The 20,495-nt window shown below is 39.3% G+C and overlaps 1 protein-coding gene across 1 annotated transcript in view; it reads left to right on the forward strand.

The window, feature by feature from the left end:
- The first annotated feature begins 245 nt into the window (after nucleotides 1-245).
- Nucleotides 246-20,495, forward strand: part of RBM45 (RNA binding motif protein 45) — a 52,814-nt gene continuing 32,564 nt past the window's right edge. Inside the window, exon 1 of the mRNA XM_069733208.1 lies at nucleotides 246-622. Coding sequence (XP_069589309.1) covers nucleotides 344-622 — 279 coding nt within the window. The 5' untranslated portion in view covers nucleotides 246-343. The remainder of the gene's footprint in view (nucleotides 623-20,495) is intronic.

A 20,495-nucleotide genomic window follows, 5' to 3' on the forward strand; every position in this document is an offset into this window, starting at 1 on the left:
GGTGCAGATGAGCACTGAGGGTGCAGATGAGCACTGAGGGTGCAGATGAGCACTGAGGGTGCAGATGAGCACTGAGGGTGCAGATGAGCACTGAGGGTGCAGATGAGCACTGAGGGTGCAGATGAGCACTGAGGGTGCAGATGAGCACTGAGGGTGCAGATGAGCACTGAGGGTGCAGTGCAGCCTCCCTCCACCAGATGTCGCTGCTGCAGAAAAGCGAGGCCAGGTTTACCACGGACGTGTCCGTACGTCACCGGAAGGGGCGAGGCTGGCATTGTGTCCCACTAACGGCGGCTGAGCTCACCCTTGTTCTTGTGTTGCCGCGCTCACGATAACCGTAGCCATGGAGGACAACAGCGGGTTTCGCCCATCGGCCGGAAATCTGGACGATCCTCCTAACAGCCGAGTGTTCCTGGTGGTCAGCAAGTCAATGACGGAGGACATGATCCGGGAGAGGTTCGCGGAATTCGGCGACATCCAGGACATCTGGGTGGTGAAGGACCGGAACACCAAGGAGTCCAAAGGCATCGCCTTCGTGAAATACGCCAAGTCGTCTCAGGCGTGCCGGGCGATGGAGGAGATGCACGGCCGCAGCCTCAGCGACAGCAGCAAGCCCATCAAGGTGCGCCAATCACAGCTCAGCTTTCAACCTGTATCAGAGGGGGAAAAAAATACATGCCGCGTTGCGATTGGTTGCCTTCGGTTGAAGAGTTACTCAGCATCCAATCAGATTCTAGCACACCTTTCAATCTGTGTTTTTTTATTAGTTTCTTTTGGCAAACTTTATTTAAATCGGTATTGTGTACACTATCAGGAGCCGACCTATAATAAGGTTTGCTACTACATGAGCATCCAGGGCTTTTTTTTATATATAGTTTCTGCTTTTACTACCTCTTGCGCTGGGGCATTCCAAAATCCTGGCTGCTCTAGCTGTAAAGAATCCTTTCCTGGGGACGGACTAAACTGCATATTGGGATTATGGGATGATGGGCTGCAATACTAGACTCCACCACTAGATGGCAGCACATTTTACAAATGCAGCCCAGGAAATGACTTCTTGTAATATAGCAAGAAGGGAATTCAATGGAAATACTTAAATGAATCAGAACATCCACAGGGCTGGATTAAAGTTTAATACTAGAATCAGGGAAAAAAGATTGTAACTATATGGGATTATGTGTAGAATATCGGGTTACACACGCCTGGTGATATATCTCATCAACATCTCATAGGAATATGGGTATAATTATTGTTCTGTATGGGGATTATGGGTGAAATATCACAAATACACATGCCCAGGAACATATTTCATCTACTTCTGATAGGAATATGGGTATATCTATTGTTCTGTATGGGGATTATGGGTGAAATATCACAAATACACATGCCCAGGAACATACTTCATCTACTTCTGATAGGAATATGGATATATCTATTGTTCTGTATGGGGATTATGGGTGAAATATCACAAATACACATGCCCAGGAACATACTTCATCTACTTCTGATAGGAATATGGGTATAATTATTGATCTGTATGGGGATTATGGGTGAAATATCACAAATACACATGCCCAGGAACATACTTCATCTACTTCTGATAGGAATATGGGTATAATTATTGTTCTGTATGGGGATTATGGGTGAAATATCACAAATACACATGACCAGGAACATATTTCATCTACTTCTGATAGGAATATGGGTATATCTATTGTTCTGTATGGGGATTATGGGTGAAATATCACAAATACACATGCTCAGGAACATACTTCATCTACTTCTGATAGGAATATGGGTATATCTATTGTTCTGTATGGGGATTATGGGTGAAATATCACAAATACACATGCCCAGGAACATACTTCATCTACTTCTGATAGGAATATGGGTATAATTATTGTTCTGTATGGGGATTATGGGTGAAATATCACAAATACACATGCCCAGGAACATACTTCATCTACTTCTGATAGGAATATGAGTATAATTATTGTTCTGTATGGGGATTATGGGTGAAATATCACAAATACACATGACCAGGAACATATTTCATCTACTTCTGATAGGAATATGGGTATATCTATTGTTCTGTATGGGGATTATGGGTGAAATATCACAAATACACATGCCCAGGAACATACTTCATCTACTTCTGATAGGAATATGGGTATATCTATTGTTCTGTATGGGGATTATGGGTGAAATATCACAAATACACATGCCCAGGAACATACTTCATCTACTTCTGATAGGAATATGGGTATAATTATTGTTCTGTATGGGGATTATGGGTGAAATATCACAAATACACATGACCAGGAACATATTTCATCTACTTCTGATAGGAATATGAGTATAATTATTGTTCTGTATGGGGATTATGGGTGAAATATCACAAATACACATGCCCAGGAACATACTTCATCTACTTCTGATAGGAATATGAGTATAATTATTGTTCTGTATGGGGATTATGGGTGAAATATCACAAATACACATGCCCAGGAACATACTTCATCTACTTCTGATAGGAATATGGGTATAATTATTGTTCTGTATGGGGATTATGGGTGAAATATCACAAATACACATGCCCAGGAACATACTTCATCTACTTCTGATAGGAATATGGGTATAATTATTGTTCTGTATGGGGATTATGGGTGAAATATCACAAATACACATGCCCAGGAACATACTTCATCTACTTCTGATAGGAATATGGGTATAATTATTGATCTGTATGGGGATTATGGGTGAAATATCACAAATACACATGCTCATGAACATACTCCATCTACTTCTGATAGGAATATGGATATATCTATTGTTCTGTATGGGGATTATGGGTGAAATATCACAAATACACATGCCCAGGAACATACTTCATCTACTTCTGATAGGAATATGGGTATAATTATTGATCTGTATGGGGATTATGGGTGAAATATCACAAATACACATGCCCAGGAACATACTTCATCTACTTCTGATAGGAATATGGGTATAATTATTGTTCTGTATGGGGATTATGGGTGAAATATCACAAATACACATGACCAGGAACATATTTCATCTACTTCTGATAGGAATATGGGTATATCTATTGTTCTGTATGGGGATTATGGGTGAAATATCACAAATACACATGCCCAGGAACATACTTCATCTACTTCTGATAGGAATATGGGTATAATTATTGTTCTGTATGGGGATTATGGGTGAAATATCACAAATACACATGCCCAGGAACATACTTCATCTACTTCTGATAGGAATATGGGTATAATTATTGTTCTGTATGGGGATTATGGGTGAAATATCACAAATACACATGCCCAGGAACATACTTCATCTACTTCTGATAGGAATATGGGTATAATTATTGATCTGTATGGGGATTATGGGTGAAATATCACAAATACACATGACCAGGAACATACTTCATCTACTTCTGATAGGAATATGGGTATATCTATTGTTCTGTATGGGGATTATGGGTGAAATATCACAAATACACATGCCCAGGAACATACTTCATCTACTTCTGATAGGAATATGGGTATAATTATTGATCTGTATGGGGATTATGGGTGAAATATCACAAATACACATGCCCAGGAACATACTTCATCTACTTCTGATAGGAATATGGGTATAATTATTGTTCTGTATGGGGATTATGGGTGAAATATCACAAATACACATGACCAGGAACATATTTCATCTACTTCTGATAGGAATATGGGTATATCTATTGTTCTGTATGGGGATTATGGGTGAAATATCACAAATACACATGCCCAGGAACATACTTCATCTACTTCTGATAGGAATATGGGTATAATTATTGTTCTGTATGGGGATTATGGGTGAAATATCACAAATACACATGACCAGGAACATATTTCATCTACTTCTGATAGGAATATGAGTATAATTATTGTTCTGTATGGGGATTATGGGTGAAATATCACAAATACACATGCCCAGGAACATACTTCATCTACTTCTGATAGGAATATGGGTATAATTATTGATCTGTATGGGGATTATGGGTGAAATATCACAAATACACATGACCAGGAACATATTTCATCTACTTCTGATAGGAATATGAGTATAATTATTGTTCTGTATGGGGATTATGGGTGAAATATCACAAATACACATGCCCAGGAACATACTTCATCTACTTCTGATAGGAATATGAGTATAATTATTGTTCTGTATGGGGATTATGGGTGAAATATCACAAATACACATGCCCAGGAACATACTTCATCTACTTCTGATAGGAATATGGGTATAATTATTGTTCTGTATGGGGATTATGGGTGAAATATCACAAATACACATGCCCAGGAACATACTTCATCTACTTCTGATAGGAATATGGGTATAATTATTGTTCTGTATGGGGATTATGGGTGAAATATCACAAATACACATGCCCAGGAACATACTTCATCTACTTCTGATAGGAATATGGGTATAATTATTGATCTGTATGGGGATTATGGGTGAAATATCACAAATACACATGCTCATGAACATACTCCATCTACTTCTGATAGGAATATGCGTATAATTATTGTTCTGTATGGGGATTATGGGTGAAATATCACAAATACACATGCCCAGGAACATACTTCATCTACTTCTGATAGGAATATGGGTATAATTATTGTTCTGTATGGGGATTATGGGTGAAGTATCACAAATACACATGCTCATGAACATACTTCATCTACTTCTGATAGGAATATGGGTATAATTATTGATCTGTATGGGGATTATGGGTGAAGTATCACAAATACACATGCTCATGAACATACTTCATCTACTTCTGATAGGAATATGGGTATAATTATTGATCTGTATGGGGATTATGGGTGAAATATCACAAATACACATGCCCAGGAACATATTTCATCTACTTCTGATAGGAATATGGGTATAATTATTGATCTGTATGGGGATTATGGGTGAAATATCACAAATACACATGCTCAGGAACATACTTCATCTACTTCTGATAGGAATATGGGTATATCTATTGATCTGTATGGGGATTATGGGTGAAATATCACAAATACACATGCCCAGGAACATACTTCATCTACTTCTGATAGGAATATGGGTATATCTATTGATCTGTATGGGGATTATGGGTGAAATATCACAAATACACATGCTCAGGAACATACTTCATCTACTTCTGATAGGAATATGGGTATAATTATTGATCTGTATGGGGATTATGGGTGAAATATCACAAATACACATGCCCAGGAACATACTTCATCTACTTCTGATAGGAATATGGGTATAATTATTGATCTGTATGGGGATTATGGGTGAAATATCACAAATACACATGCCCAGGAACATACTCCATCTACTTCTGATAGGAATATGGGTATATCTATTGTTCTGTATGGGGATTATGGGTGAAATATCACAAATACACATGCTCATGAACATACTTCATCTACTTCTGATAGGAATATGGGTATAATTATTGATCTGTATGGGGATTATGGGTGAAATATCACAAATACACATGCTCAGGAACATACTTCATCTACTTCTGATAGGAATATGGGTATAATTATTGATCTGTATGGGGATTATGGGTGAAATATCACAAATACACATGCTCAGGAACATATTTCATCTACTTCTGATAGGAATATGGGTATATCTATCGGTCTGTATGGGGATTATGGGTGAAATATCACAAATACACATGCTCAGGAACATACTTCATCTACTTCTGATAGGAATATGGGTATAATTATTGATCTGTATGGGGATTATGGGTGAAATATCACAAATACACATGCCCAGGAACATACTTCATCTACTTCTGATAGGAATATGGGTATAATTATTGATCTGTATGGGGATTATGGGTGAAATATCACAAATACACATGCCCAGGAACATACTCCATCTACTTCTGATAGGAATATGGGTATATCTATTGTTCTGTATGGGGATTATGGGTGAAATATCACAAATACACATGCTCATGAACATACTTCATCTACTTCTGATAGGAATATGGGTATAATTATTGATCTGTATGGGGATTATGGGTGAAATATCACAAATACACATGCTCAGGAACATACTTCATCTACTTCTGATAGGAATATGGGTATAATTATTGATCTGTATGGGGATTATGGGTGAAATATCACAAATACACATGCTCAGGAACATATTTCATCTACTTCTGATAGGAATATGGGTATATCTATTGTTCTGTATGGGGATTATGGGTGAAATATCACAAATACACATGCTCATGAACATACTTCATCTACTTCTGATAGGAATATGGGTATAATTATTGATCTGTATGGGGATTATGGGTGAAATATCACAAATACACATGCTCAGGAACATACTCCATCTACTTCTGATAGGAATATGGGTATAATTATTGATCTGTATGGGGATTATGGGTGAAGTATCACAAATACACATGCTCATGAACATACTTCATCTACTTCTGATAGGAATATGGGTGTAATTATTGATCTGTATGGGGATTATGGGTGAAATATCACAAATACACATGCCCAGGAACATACTCCATCTACTTCTGATAGGAATATGGGTATATCTATTGTTCTGTATGGGGATTATGGGTGAAATATCACAAATACACATGCTCAGGAACATATTTCATCTACTTCTGATAGGAATATGGGTATATCTATTGTTCTGTATGGGGATTATGGGTGAAATATCACAAATACACATGCTCAGGAACATACTTCATCTACTTCTGATAGGAATATGGGTATAATTATTGATCTGTATGGGGATTATGGGTGAAATATCACAAATACACATGCCCAGGAACATATTTCATCTACTTCTGATAGGAATATGGGTATATCTATTGTTCTGTATGGGGATTATGGGTGAAATATCACAAATACACATGCTCAGGAACATACTTCATCTACTTCTGATAGGAATATGGGTATAATTATTGATCTGTATGGGGATTATGGGTGAAATATCACAAATACACATGACCAGGAACATACTTCATCTACTTCTGATAGGAATATGGGTATATCTATTGATCTGTATGGGGATTATGGGTGAAATATCACAAATACACATGCCCAGGAACATATTTCATCTACTTCTGATAGGAATATGGGTATATCTATTGTTCTGTATGGGGATTATGGGTGAAATATCACAAATACACATGCTCAGGAACATACTTCATCTACTTCTGATAGGAATATGGGTATAATTATTGATCTGTATGGGGATTATGGGTGAAATATCACAAATACACATGCTCAGGAACATATTTCATCTACTTCTGATAGGAATATGGGTATATCTATTGATCTGTATGGGGATTATGGGTGAAATATCACAAATACACATGCCCAGGAACATATTTTATCATTATTTTAAGAACATATATATTTATCCCAAATAGTCATGCCCAGTACCACATTTGATGAATTTCCCATAATAATATGAATAGAATTATTCACCTCCATGGTAATTCAATGTGAAATATTATATTTACAGAGGCCAAATAATTTTGCAGCTTTGTTTGAAAAAATATCTTTAAAAACTTGTGGGCACCTAAGCTCCATAATAAATGAATACCTATATGTACATTTATATTACAGCGTCAAATAGGCTAAGTAATTTCCTTTTACAGCTTGGTAATTCTGCATTCAATAGCGCTGTAATAAGTCAGTATAGGCTGTTTATTGTCTCTATATGACGGCTTTTCATTAATATAGCGATAACAGTTTGAACTATTAATTTGAAAATATCTGCATTGACTTCCTGGACATATGCAGTGTTTATACGCTCAAAGATGCTGAAACAGGCCTGGAAAGACGGGTTTAACAAAGTTTTTGCTTTTTTTTTTTTTTTTTTTCAAGATTGTGAAAACTGTCTGAAGCATTGACTTGAAAATAGCTTTTGTGACTTTATTGATATATTTTGTGGTTGGACGTCAAGGTTGCTGAAATAAGTAAATAAAGGCTGATTTAACCCCTTAGGCTTCTTTCACACTAGCGTCGGAATCTCCCCGTCGCAATGCGTCGGGGAGAGATTCCTACGCTAGCGTTTAACGCTTTGCACAATGGGTGCAGCGGATGCATTTTTCCGGCGCATCCGCTGCCCCATTGTAAGGTGCGGGGAGGTGGGGACGGAGTTCCGGCCGCGCATGCGCGGTCGGAAAAAGCGGTCCGTCGGGAGAAAAACACGTTACATGTAGGGTTTTTTTTTCCCGACGGTCCGCCAAAGCACGACGCATCCGTCGCAAGACGGATGCGAAGTGTGCAAATCCGTCGCAAATGCGTCGCCAATAGAAGTCTATGGGGGAAAAACGCATCCTGCAAGCACTTTTGCAGGATGCATTTTTTCTGCAAAACGACGCATTGTGACGGATTTACAAAAAACGCTAGTGTGAAAGTACCCTTAGCGACTGCTGATACGCCTTTTAATGGCGGCCGCTAAGGGTACTTAAACCACAGCGCCGTTAATTAACGGTGCTGTGGAAAAAGTGAATAGCGCCCCCCAGAGTCGGATTTTCTCCGGGGTCTCGGCTGCCGAGGGTAGCCGAGACCCCAGAGAACATGATTCGGGGGGTTTTTAACCCACCCCGCATTTGCGATCGCCGGTAATTAACCGTTTACCGGCGATCGCAAAAAAAAAAAAAAAAACGCGATCTCTTTTTAATTTCTCTATCCTCCGATGTGATCGCACATCGGAGGACAGAGAAAAGGGGTCCCAGGTGGCCCCCCAATACTTACCTATCTCCCCCGATGCTCCTCGTGTCTCCCGGTGGGCACCGCCATCTTCAAAATGGCGGGCGCATGCGCAGTGCGCCCGCCGGCCGGCCCCGCGAGAATCTTTGGGGTCTCGGCTGCCGGGGGTAGCCGAGACCCCAAAGAGCATGCGACCCCTGTTTTGCGATCGCCGGTAATTAACTGTTTACCGCGACCGCAAAAAAAAAAAAAAGTAAAGTGTAATTCTCTGTCCTCTGATGTGATCGCACATCAGAGGACAGAGAAATAGGGGGATTCGGGGACCCTAGCATACTCACCTGTGTCCCTGGATCCTCTTGCTGCTCCTCCTGGCCGCCGGCAGAAGAGAATGGCGGGCGCATGCGCAGTGCGCCCGCCATCTGTCTCCATCTGCCGGCCGGCAGGAGAACAGCAGTTGGGGCTAAAATTAGGGTTAGGGTTAGGGGTAGGGTTAAGGGTAGGGCTAGGGTTAGGGCTAGGGTTGGGGCTAAATTTAGGGTTAGGGTTGAGGCTAAATTTAGGGTTAGGGTTGGGGCTAAATTTAGGGTTAGGCTTTTTTCACACTTACATCGGTAGGGGCCGTCGCAATGCGTCGGCCCGACATACCGACGCACGTTGTCAAAATTGTGCACAACGTGGGCAGCAGCTGTAGTTTTTCAACGCATCCGCTGCCCAATCTATGTCCTGGGGAGGAGGGGGCGGAGTTACGGCCACGCATGCGCGGTCAGAAATGGCGGATGCGACGTACAAAAAAAGTTTCATTGAACTTTTTTTGTGCCGACGGTCCGCCAAAACACAACTGATCCAGTGCACGACGGACGCGACGTGTGGCCATCCGTCACGATCCGTCGGCAATGCAAGTCTATGGGCAAAAAACGCATCCTGCGGGCACATTTGCAGGATCTGTTTCTTGTCCAAAACGACGGATTGCGACGGAATGCCAAACGACGCAAGTGTGAAAGTAGCCTTAGGGCTAGGGTTAGGGTTGGGGCTAAAGTTAGGGCTAGGGTTGGGGCTAAAGTTAGGGCTAGAGTTGGGATTAGGGTTAGGGTTTGGATTAGGGTTGGTATTAGGGTTAGGGTTGGCATTAGGGTTATGCTTGGGATTAGGGTTAGGTTTGGGATTAGGGTTAAGGTTAGGGTTGTGATTAGGGGTGTATTGGAATTAGGGTTAGGTTTGAGGTTAGGGTTGAGATTAGGATTAGGGGTGTGTTGGATTTAGGGATGTGATTAGGGTTATGGTTAGGGTTGACATTAGGGTTGTTTTGGGGTAAGGGTTGTGATTATGGTTAGGGTTAGTGATTAGGATTATGGATCAGGTTGGGATTAGGGTTAGGGGTGTGTTGGGGTTAGGGTTGGAGCTAGAATTGGGGAGTTTCCACTGTTTAGGTACATCAGGGGGTCTCCAAACACGACAGCCAATTTTGCGCTCAAAAAGCCAAATGGTGCTCCCTCCCTTCTGAGCTCTGCCGTGCGCCCAAACAGTGGGTTACCCCCACATATGGGGCATCAGCGTACTCGGGATAAATTGGACAACAACTTCTGGGGTCCAATTTCTCTTGTTACCCTTGTCAAAATAAAAACTTGGGGGCTACAATATCTTTTTTGTGGAAAAAAAAATATTTTTTATTTTCACGACTCTGCATTCTAAACTTCTGTGAAGCATTTGGGCATTCAAAGTTCTCACCACACATCTACATAAGTTCCTTGGGGGGTCTAGTTTCCAAAATGGGGTCACTTGTGGAGGGTTTCTACTGGTTAGGTACATCAGGGGCTCTGCAAACGCAACATAATACCCACAGACCATTCTATCAAAGTCTGCATTCCAAAACGGCGCTCCTTCCTTCCGAGCTCTGCCGTGCGCCCAAACAGTGGTTTACCCCCACATATGGGGTACCAGCATACTCAGGACAAATTGGACAACAACTTTTGGAGTCCAATTTCTCTTGTTACCCTTGTGAAAATAAAAACTTGGGGGCTAAAAAATCTTTTTTGTGGAAAAAAATTTTTTTTTTATTTTCACGACTCTGCATTATAAACTTCTGTTGAAGCACTTGGGCATTCAAGGTTCTCACCACACATCTAGATAAGTTCCATGGGGGGTCTAGTTTCCAAAATTGGGTCACTTGTGGGGGATTTCTACTGTTTAGGCACATCAGGGGTTCTCCAAACGCGACATGGCGTCTGATCTCAATTCCAGCCAATTCTACATTGAAAAAGTAAAACGGCACTCTTTCTCTTCCAAGCTCTGCGGTGCGCCCAAACAGTGGTTAACTCCTATATATTGGGTATTGACGTACTCAGGAGAAATTGCACAACAACTTTATTGGTCTAATTTCTCCTGTTACCCTTGTAAAAATAAGAATTTGTGGGCGAAAAGATCATTTTTGTGTAAACAAAAGCGATTTTTTATTTTCATGGCTCTACGTTATAAACTTCTGTGAAGCACATGGGGGCTCAAAGTGCTCACCACACATCTAGATATGTTCCTTAAGGGGTCTAGTTTCCAAAATGGTGTCACTTGTGGGGGGTTTCCACTGTTTAGGCACATCAGGGGCTCTGCAAACGCGACATGGCGTCCAATCTCAATTCCAGCCAATTCTACATTGAAAAAGTAAAACGGCACTCCTTCTCTTCCAAGTTCTGCGGTGCGCCCTAACAGTGGTTTACCCCCACATATTGGGTATCAGCGTATTCAGGAGAAATTGCATAACAAAATTTATGGTTACATTTCTGTTTTTACACTTGTGAAAATAAAAAAAAATGGTTCTGAATTAAGATGTTTGCAAAAAAAAGTTAAATGTTCATTTTTTCCTTCCACCTTGTTTCAGTTCCTGTGAAGCACGTAAAGGGTTAATAAACTTCTTGAATGTGGTTTTGAGAACCTTGAGGGGTGTAGTTTTTAGAATGGTGTCACACTTCATTATTTTCTATCATATAGACCCCTCAAAATGACTTCAAATGTGATGTGGTCCCTAAAAAAAATGGTGTTGTAAAAATGAGAAAAAAAAATTTTGTTTCCAAAATTGTGCTGATGTAAAGTAGACATGTGGGAAATGTTATTTATTAACTATTTTTCGTGACATATCTCTCTGATTTAAGGGCATAAAAATACAAAGTTTGAAAATTGCAAAATTTTAAACATTTTCGCCATATTTCCGTTTTTTTCATAAATAATCGCAAGTAATATCGAAGAAACGTTACCACTAACATGAAGTACAATATGTCACAAAAAAAACAATCTCAGAATCAGCGGGATCCGTTGAAGCGTTCCAGAGTTATAACCTCATAAAGTGACAGTGGTCAGAATTGCAAAAATTGGCTCGGTCATTAAGTACCAAATTGGCTCTGTCACTAAGGGGTTAAGAGACTTAACTGCTTATCTTCAGTACTGAAAAAAAGGCTTAAAGCTGACCTGTCATCACATTCAACGCCACCAAGCCGCAGCTATGGTGGCATAGCTGACAGGTCCAGCAGTGTGGACAGCCCTCTATCCGCCTCCCTGGTGCCTCCGCACTAAAATATTACACTTTATTCCTCTCGACGGGCACCACTGGAAGCATGAAGTGTCTGTATCGGTCCGATGGAGTGTGAACAAATCTGCGATATCTACAATGCACTGCGTCATCAGTTGCTGGGCAGGAATTGTTTTACTGCCCAGCGACTGATGACGCGGCACAGCGCAGGGCTCAAGCACTGATTGGTTCACACTCCAAAACACCAACAGGACCACTTCTTGATTCCCGTTACGCGCGCCAAGGGGGCAATAAAGTTTAGTATTTCATTGAGGAGGCACCCAGGGAGGTGGACAAAGGTCTCTCCACACAGCTGGACCTGTCAACTATGCCACCATAGCTGCGGCTTGGTGGCATTGAATGTGATGACAGGTCCTCTTTAAAGCGTCGAGTTGAAAATAGCCTGTGTTTTCCTTGTGAAATTTAATACTTAGCTGCTCAATCGTGCATAGCGTGTGCTGTCAACCAACAAACACCTTACCCCACTAATTTCACATAAAATGTAATGTGATATGATCATCAGATGTGGATGATTATATTATTGATTATTATCAATATTCATTTATATGGGGATTATGATTTGGATAACATGGCTACAAATCCCAACTCCCATATTTATCCTTTACCTGATAAAAATATCCAGTAGAGTCTCTTTTATCCAAGCTAAACGGGAGCAGAGGGTGCTTGGATTTGTGAAAAACTGGGATAACTCAAACAACTGATTAAAATGCCCCCCTTTGTATCCTGCTGTCCCGCTTTGGGTCTTCCTGTCCCTCTTGTATCCTTCTGTCCCTCTGAGTATCCTCCTTTTGTGTCATCCTACCTCTTTTTTATGTTCTACTGTCCGCTTTTGTCCATTTTTTGTGTCTAAAAGGGGAGCCCTGGGCAGCCGTCTGGATGCTTGGATAAAGCAGTAAATTGGCTGGCAAAGTGCTGTACAGTCATGGCCAAAAGTATTGAGAATGAGACAAATAGTAATTTTTCCAAAGTTTACTGCTTCATTTTTGTAATGGCAATTTGCATATACTCCTGAATGTCAAAGAGTGATCAGCTTAACAGCAATTACTGTACTTGCAAAGTCAATATTTGCCCAGAAAATGAACTTTAACCCCCAAAACACATTTCAACATCATTGCAGTCCTGCCTTAAAAGGAGCAGCTAACATCGTTTTAGTGCTTGATCCATTAACACAGGTGTGGGTGTTGATGAGGACAGGGCTGGCGATCAATCAGTCATGATTAAGTAAGAATGACATCACTGGACACTGTAAAAGGAGCTGGTGCTTGGTATCATTGTTTCTCTTCAGTTAACCATGGTTATCTCTAAAGAAACACGTGCAGCCATCATTGCACTGCACAAAAATGGCCTAACAGGGAAGAGTATCGCAGCTACAAAGATTGCACCTCAGTCAACAATCTATCGCATCATCAAGAACTTCAAGGAGAGAGCTTCCATTGTTGTCAAAAAGGCTCCAGGGCGCCCAAGAAAGACCAGCAAGCGCCAGGACCGTATCTTAAAACTGTTTCAGCTGCGGGATCGGACTACCAGCAGTGCCGAGCTTGCTCAGGAATGGCAGCAGGCTGGTGTGAGGGCTTCTGCACGCACTGTGAGGCCGAGACTCTTTGAGTAAGGCCTGGTTTCAAGGAGGGCAGCAAAGAAGCCACTTCTCTCCAGAAAAAAACATCAGGGACCGACTGATATTCTGCAAAAGGTACAGGGAGTGGACTGCTGAGGACTGGGGCAAAATCATTTTCTCTGATGAATCCCCTTTTCGATTGTTTGGGACATCTGGAAAACAGCTTATTCGGAGAAGAAGAGGTGAGCGCTCCCACCAGTCTTGTCTCATGCCAACTGTAAAGCATCCTGAAACCATTCATGTGTGGGGTTGCTTCTCAGCCAAGGGAATCGGCTCACTCACAGTCTTGCCTAAAAACACAGCCATGAATAAAGAATGGTACCAGAATGTCCTCCAAGAGCAACTTCTCCCAACCGTCCAAGAGCAGTTTGGCGCCCAACCATGCCTTTTCCAGCATGATGGAGCACCTTGCCATAAAGCAAAGGTGATAACTAAATGGCTCATGGAACAAAACAGAGATTTTGGGTCCATGGCCTGGAAACTCCCCAGATCTTAATCCCATTGAGAACTTGTGGTCAATCATCAAGAGACGGGTGGACAAACAAAAACCAACAAATTCTGGCAAAATGCAAGCATTGATTATGCAAGAATGGACTGCTATCAGTCAGGATTTGGTCCAGAAGTTGATTGAGAGCATGCCAGGGAGAATTGCAGAGGTCTTGAAGAAGAAGGGTCAACACTGCAAATTTTGACTTGCTGCATTAACTCATTCTAACTGTCAATATAACCTATTGGTACTCATAATACGATTGCAATTATATTTCTGTATGTGATATAAACATCAGACAAACACTAATAAAAACCAGAGGCCAGCAGATAATGTGAAAATATCATTTTGGTGTCATTCTCAAAACTTTTGGCCATGACTGTATACGTTACCCTCATCTTTTTCCCACAGCCACACAAAAAAAACAAAACTGCCCTGTATAGCGGGGAACAATATGAAAGTTTCCATTCCCATTCAAGTGAACCTGGATGGAAAACAGGCACATAAGATTCAATTATGCCTTGCCTACTGACGAAGAAGCAATACCGAGTCCTATATCAGACATGTGAACGTAAGCAGGATCATTTATTGTTCCATGAAAACTATTTTGTTGGATTTGTTATGATGGCCTTCGTATTAACCTAGAGACCAGTATACACTAAAATGCATGTTCCATTTCCAAATATTTTTGTTAAGATACATAGTAACATAGTAACATAGTTAGTAAGGCCGAAAAAAGACATTTGTCCATCCAGTTCAGCCTATATTCCATTATAATAAAGATATTATAATATAATATAATAAAGATAAAACCTATTATTTTATTAAAAGTTATTTAAAAAAAATTCTATATCTCTCCATTAAAAGTTATTGATGTCAACAAACCTAAGTAACCAATAAAACCCTGCAAAAGATCCAACATCCTATAAAGGACAATGTATTGAGAATAATATAGGTATATAAGCAAGAAGTATGGTGCAAGACTGCTCATCTCTATGACATGGCCGGCCTAATAAGGAGGTGGGAACACTGGGTCAAAGACCTAGGATGCCAGGGCTCACATCTCCCAGGGGTGGGAGAAGTCAATGGACATGTAATCCTGTCCGATGCAAATAGGTTACAGGATCTGTATATCCATAGCATTCTGACCATAACCCCATATAGAATAATAAATATACCCATATTCTTACCGGAAGTTAATGAAATGTTTCATCATATTTTACCAATAATCAACATATAAAACAATAATTGTACACATACGTGTTCTTACCAGGAATTGATCGAATATGACACTGGGCATGTGTATTTGTGATATTTCACCCATAATCCTCATACAGATCAATAGATATACCCATATTCCTATCAGAAGTAGATGAAGTATGTTCCTGGGCATGTGTATTTGTGATATTTCACCCATAATCCCCATACAGAACAATAGATATACCCATATTCCTATCAGAAGTAGATGAAGTATGTTCCTGAGCATGTGTATTTGTGATATTTCACCCATAATCCCCATACAGATCAATAATTATACCCATATTCCTATCAGAAGTAGATGAAGTATGTTCATGAGCATGTGTATTTGTGATATTTCACCCATAATCCCCATACAGATCAATAATTATACCCATATTCCTATCAGAAGTAGATGAAGTATGTTCCTGAGCATGTGTATTTGTGATATTTCACCCATAATCCCCATACAGATCAATAATTATACCCATATTCCTATCAGAAGTAGATGAAATATGTTCCTGGGCATGTGTATTTGTGATATTTCACCCATAATCCCCATACAGATCAATAATTATACCCATATTCCTATCAGAAGTAGATGAAGTATGTTCCTGGGCATGTGTATTTGTGATATTTCACCCATAATCCCCATACAGATCAATAATTATACCCATATTCCTATCAGAAGTAGATGAAGTATGTTCCTGGGCATGTGTATTTGTGATATTTCACCCATAATCCCCATACAGAACAATAGATATACCCATATTCCTATCAGAAGTAGATGAAGTATGTTCCTGAGCATGTGTATTTGTGATATTTCACCCATAATCCCCATACAGATCAATAATTATACCCATATTCCTATCAGAAGTAGATGAAGTATGTTCCTGAGCATGTGTATTTGTGATATTTCACCCATAATCCCCATACAGATCAATAATTATACCCATATTCCTATCAGAAGTAGATGAAGTATGTTCCTGGGCATGTGTATTTGTGATATTTCACCCATAATCCCCATACAGATCAATAATTATACCCATATTCCTATCAGAAGTAGATGAAATATGTTCCTGAGCATGTGTATTTGTGATATTTCACCCATAATCCCCATACAGATCAATAATTATACCCATATTCCTATCAGAAGTAGATGAAGTATGTTCCTGGGCATGTGTATTTGTGATATTTCACCCATAATCCCCATACAGATCAATAATTATACCCATATTCCTATCAGAAGTAGATGAAGTATGTTCCTGAGCATGTGTATTTGTGATATTTCACCCATAATCCCCATACAGATCAATAGATATACCCATATTCCTATCAGAAGTAGATGAAGTATGTTCCTGAGCATGTGTATTTGTGATATTTCACCCATAATCCCCATACAGATCAATAATTATACCCATATTCCTATCAGAAGTAGATGAAATATGTTCCTGAGCATGTGTATTTGTGATATTTCACCCATAATCCCCATACAGATCAATAATTATACCCATATTCCTATCAGAAGTAGATGAAGTATGTTCCTGGGCATGTGTATTTGTGATATTTCACCCATAATCCCCATACAGAACAATAATTATACCCATATTCCTATCAGAAGTAGATGAAATATGTTCCTGAGCATGTGTATTTGTGATATTTCACCCATAATCCCCATACAGATCAATAATTATACCCATATTCCTATCAGAAGTAGATGAAATATGTTCCTGAGCATGTGTATTTGTGATATTTCACCCATAATCCCCATACAGAACAATAATTATACCCATATTCCTATCAGAAGTAGATGAAATATGTTCCTGGGCATGTGTATTTGTGATATTTCACCCATAATCCCCATACAGAACAATAGATATACCCATATTCCTATCAGAAGTAGATGAAGTATGTTCCTGAGCATGTGTATTTGTGATATTTCACCCATAATCCCCATACAGAACAATAATTATACCCATATTCCTATCAGAAGTAGATGAAATATGTTCCTGGGCATGTGTATTTGTGATATTTCACCCATAATCCCCATACAGATCAATAATTATACCCATATTCCTATCAGAAGTAGATGAAGTATGTTCCTGAGCATGTGTATTTGTGATATTTCACCCATAATCCCCATACAGATCAATAGATATACCCATATTCCTATCAGAAGTAGATGAAATATGTTCCTGGTCATGTGTATTTGTGATATTTCACCCATAATCCCCATACAGAACAATAATTATACTCATATTCCTATCAGAAGTAGATGAAGTATGTTCCTGAGCATGTGTATTTGTGATATTTCACCCATAATCCCCATACAGAACAATAATTATACCCATATTCCTATCAGAAGTAGATGAAGTATGTTCCTGGTCATGTGTATTTGTGATATTTCACCCATAATCCCCATACAGAACAATAATTATACTCATATTCCTATCAGAAGTAGATGAAGTATGTTCCTGAGCATGTGTATTTGTGATATTTCACCCATAATCCCCATACAGAACAATAGATATACCCATATTCCTATCAGAAGTAGATGAAGTATGTTCCTGGGCATGTGTATTTGTGATATTTCACCCATAATCCCCATACAGAACAATAATTATACTCATATTCCTATCAGAAGTAGATGAAGTATGTTCCTGAGCATGTGTATTTGTGATATTTCACCCATAATCCCCATACAGAACAATAATTATACCCATATTCCTATCAGAAGTAGATGAAGTATGTTCCTGGGCATGTGTATTTGTGATATTTCACCTATAATCCCCATACAGAACAATAGATATACCCATATTCCTATCAGAAGTAGATGAAATATGTTCCTGGTCATGTGTATTTGTGATATTTCACCCATAATCCCCATACAGATCAATAATTATACCCATATTCCTATCAGAAGTAGATGAAATATGTTCCTGGTCATGTGTATTTGTGATATTTCACCCATAATCCCCATACAGATCAATAATTATACCCATATTCCTATCAGAAGTAGATGAAATATGTTCCTGGTCATGTGTATTTGTGATATTTCACCCATAATCCCCATACAGAACAATAATTATACCCATATTCCTATCAGAAGTAGATGAAGTATGTTCCTGGGCATGTGTATTTGTGATATTTCACCTATAATCCCCATACAGAACAATAGATATACCCATATTCCTATCAGAAGTAGATGAAATATGTTCCTGGTCATGTGTATTTGTGATATTTCACCCATAATCCCCATACAGATCAATAATTATACCCATATTCCTATCAGAAGTAGATGAAATATGTTCCTGGTCATGTGTATTTGTGATATTTCACCCATAATCCCCATACAGAACAATAATTATACCCATATTCCTATCAGAAGTAGATGAAGTATGTTCCTGGGCATGTGTATTTGTGATATTTCACCTATAATCCCCATACAGAACAATAGATATACCCATATTCCTATCAGAAGTAGATGAAATATGTTCCTGGTCATGTGTATTTGTGATATTTCACCCATAATCCCCATACAGATCAATAATTATACCCATATTCCTATCAGAAGTAGATGAAATATGTTCCTGGTCATGTGTATTTGTGATATTTCACCCATAATCCCCATACAGATCAATAATTATACCCATATTCCTATCAGAAGTAGATGAAATATGTTCCTGGTCATGTGTATTTGTGATATTTCACCCATAATCCCCATACAGATCAATAATTATACTCATATTCCTATCAGAAGTAGATGAAATATGTTCCTGGTCATGTGTATTTGTGATATTTCACCCATAATCCCCATACAGAACAATAATTATACCCATATTCCTATCAGAAGTAGATGAAATATGTTCCTGGTCATGTGTATTTGTGATATTTCACCCATAATCCCCATACAGAACAATAGTTATACCCATATTCCTATCAGAAGTAGATGAAGTATGTTCCTGGGCATGTGTATTTGTGATATTTCACCCATAATCCCCATACAGAACAATAGATATACCCATATTCCTATCAGAAGTAGATGAAATATGTTCCTGAGCATGTGTATTTGTGATATTTCACCCATAATCCCCATACAGAACAATAGTTATACCCATATTCCTATCAGAAGTAGATGAAGTATGTTCCTGGGCATGTGTATTTGTGATATTTCACCCATAATCCCCATACAGAACAATAATTATACCCATATTCCTATCAGAAGTAGATGAAATATGTTCCTGAGCATGTGTATTTGTGATATTTCACCCATAATCCCCATACAGAACAATAGTTATACCCATATTCCTATCAGAAGTAGATGAAGTATGTTCCTGGGCATGTGTATTTGTGATACTTCACCCATAATCCCCATACAGAACAATAATTATACCCATATTCCTATGAGATGTTGATGAGATATATCACCAGGCGTGTGTAACCCGATATTCTACACATAATCCCATATAGTTACAATCTTTTTTCCCTGGTTCTAGTATTAAACTTTAATCCAGCCCTGTGGATGTTCTGATTCATTTAAGTATTTCCATTGAATTCCCTTCTTGCTATATTACAAGAAGTCATTTCCTGGGCTGCATTTGTAAAATGTGCTGCCATCTAGTGGTGGAGTCTAGTATTGCAGCCCATCATCCCATCATCCCATAATCCCAATATGCAGTTTAGTCCGTCCCCTTTCCTGTATGCATTCTGCTGCAGTGCTTTGTCGTCGTGCATTGTTATTGCTTCAGGGTGTAATCAAGGCAGGCTTTGAGGCCTAGTCAGCACCAGGAGATCTGAAGACTTGGT

Source organism: Ranitomeya imitator, chromosome 7, assembly GCF_032444005.1.
Source record: "Ranitomeya imitator isolate aRanImi1 chromosome 7, aRanImi1.pri, whole genome shotgun sequence".
NCBI classification, from domain to species: Eukaryota; Metazoa; Chordata; class Amphibia; order Anura; family Dendrobatidae; genus Ranitomeya; species Ranitomeya imitator.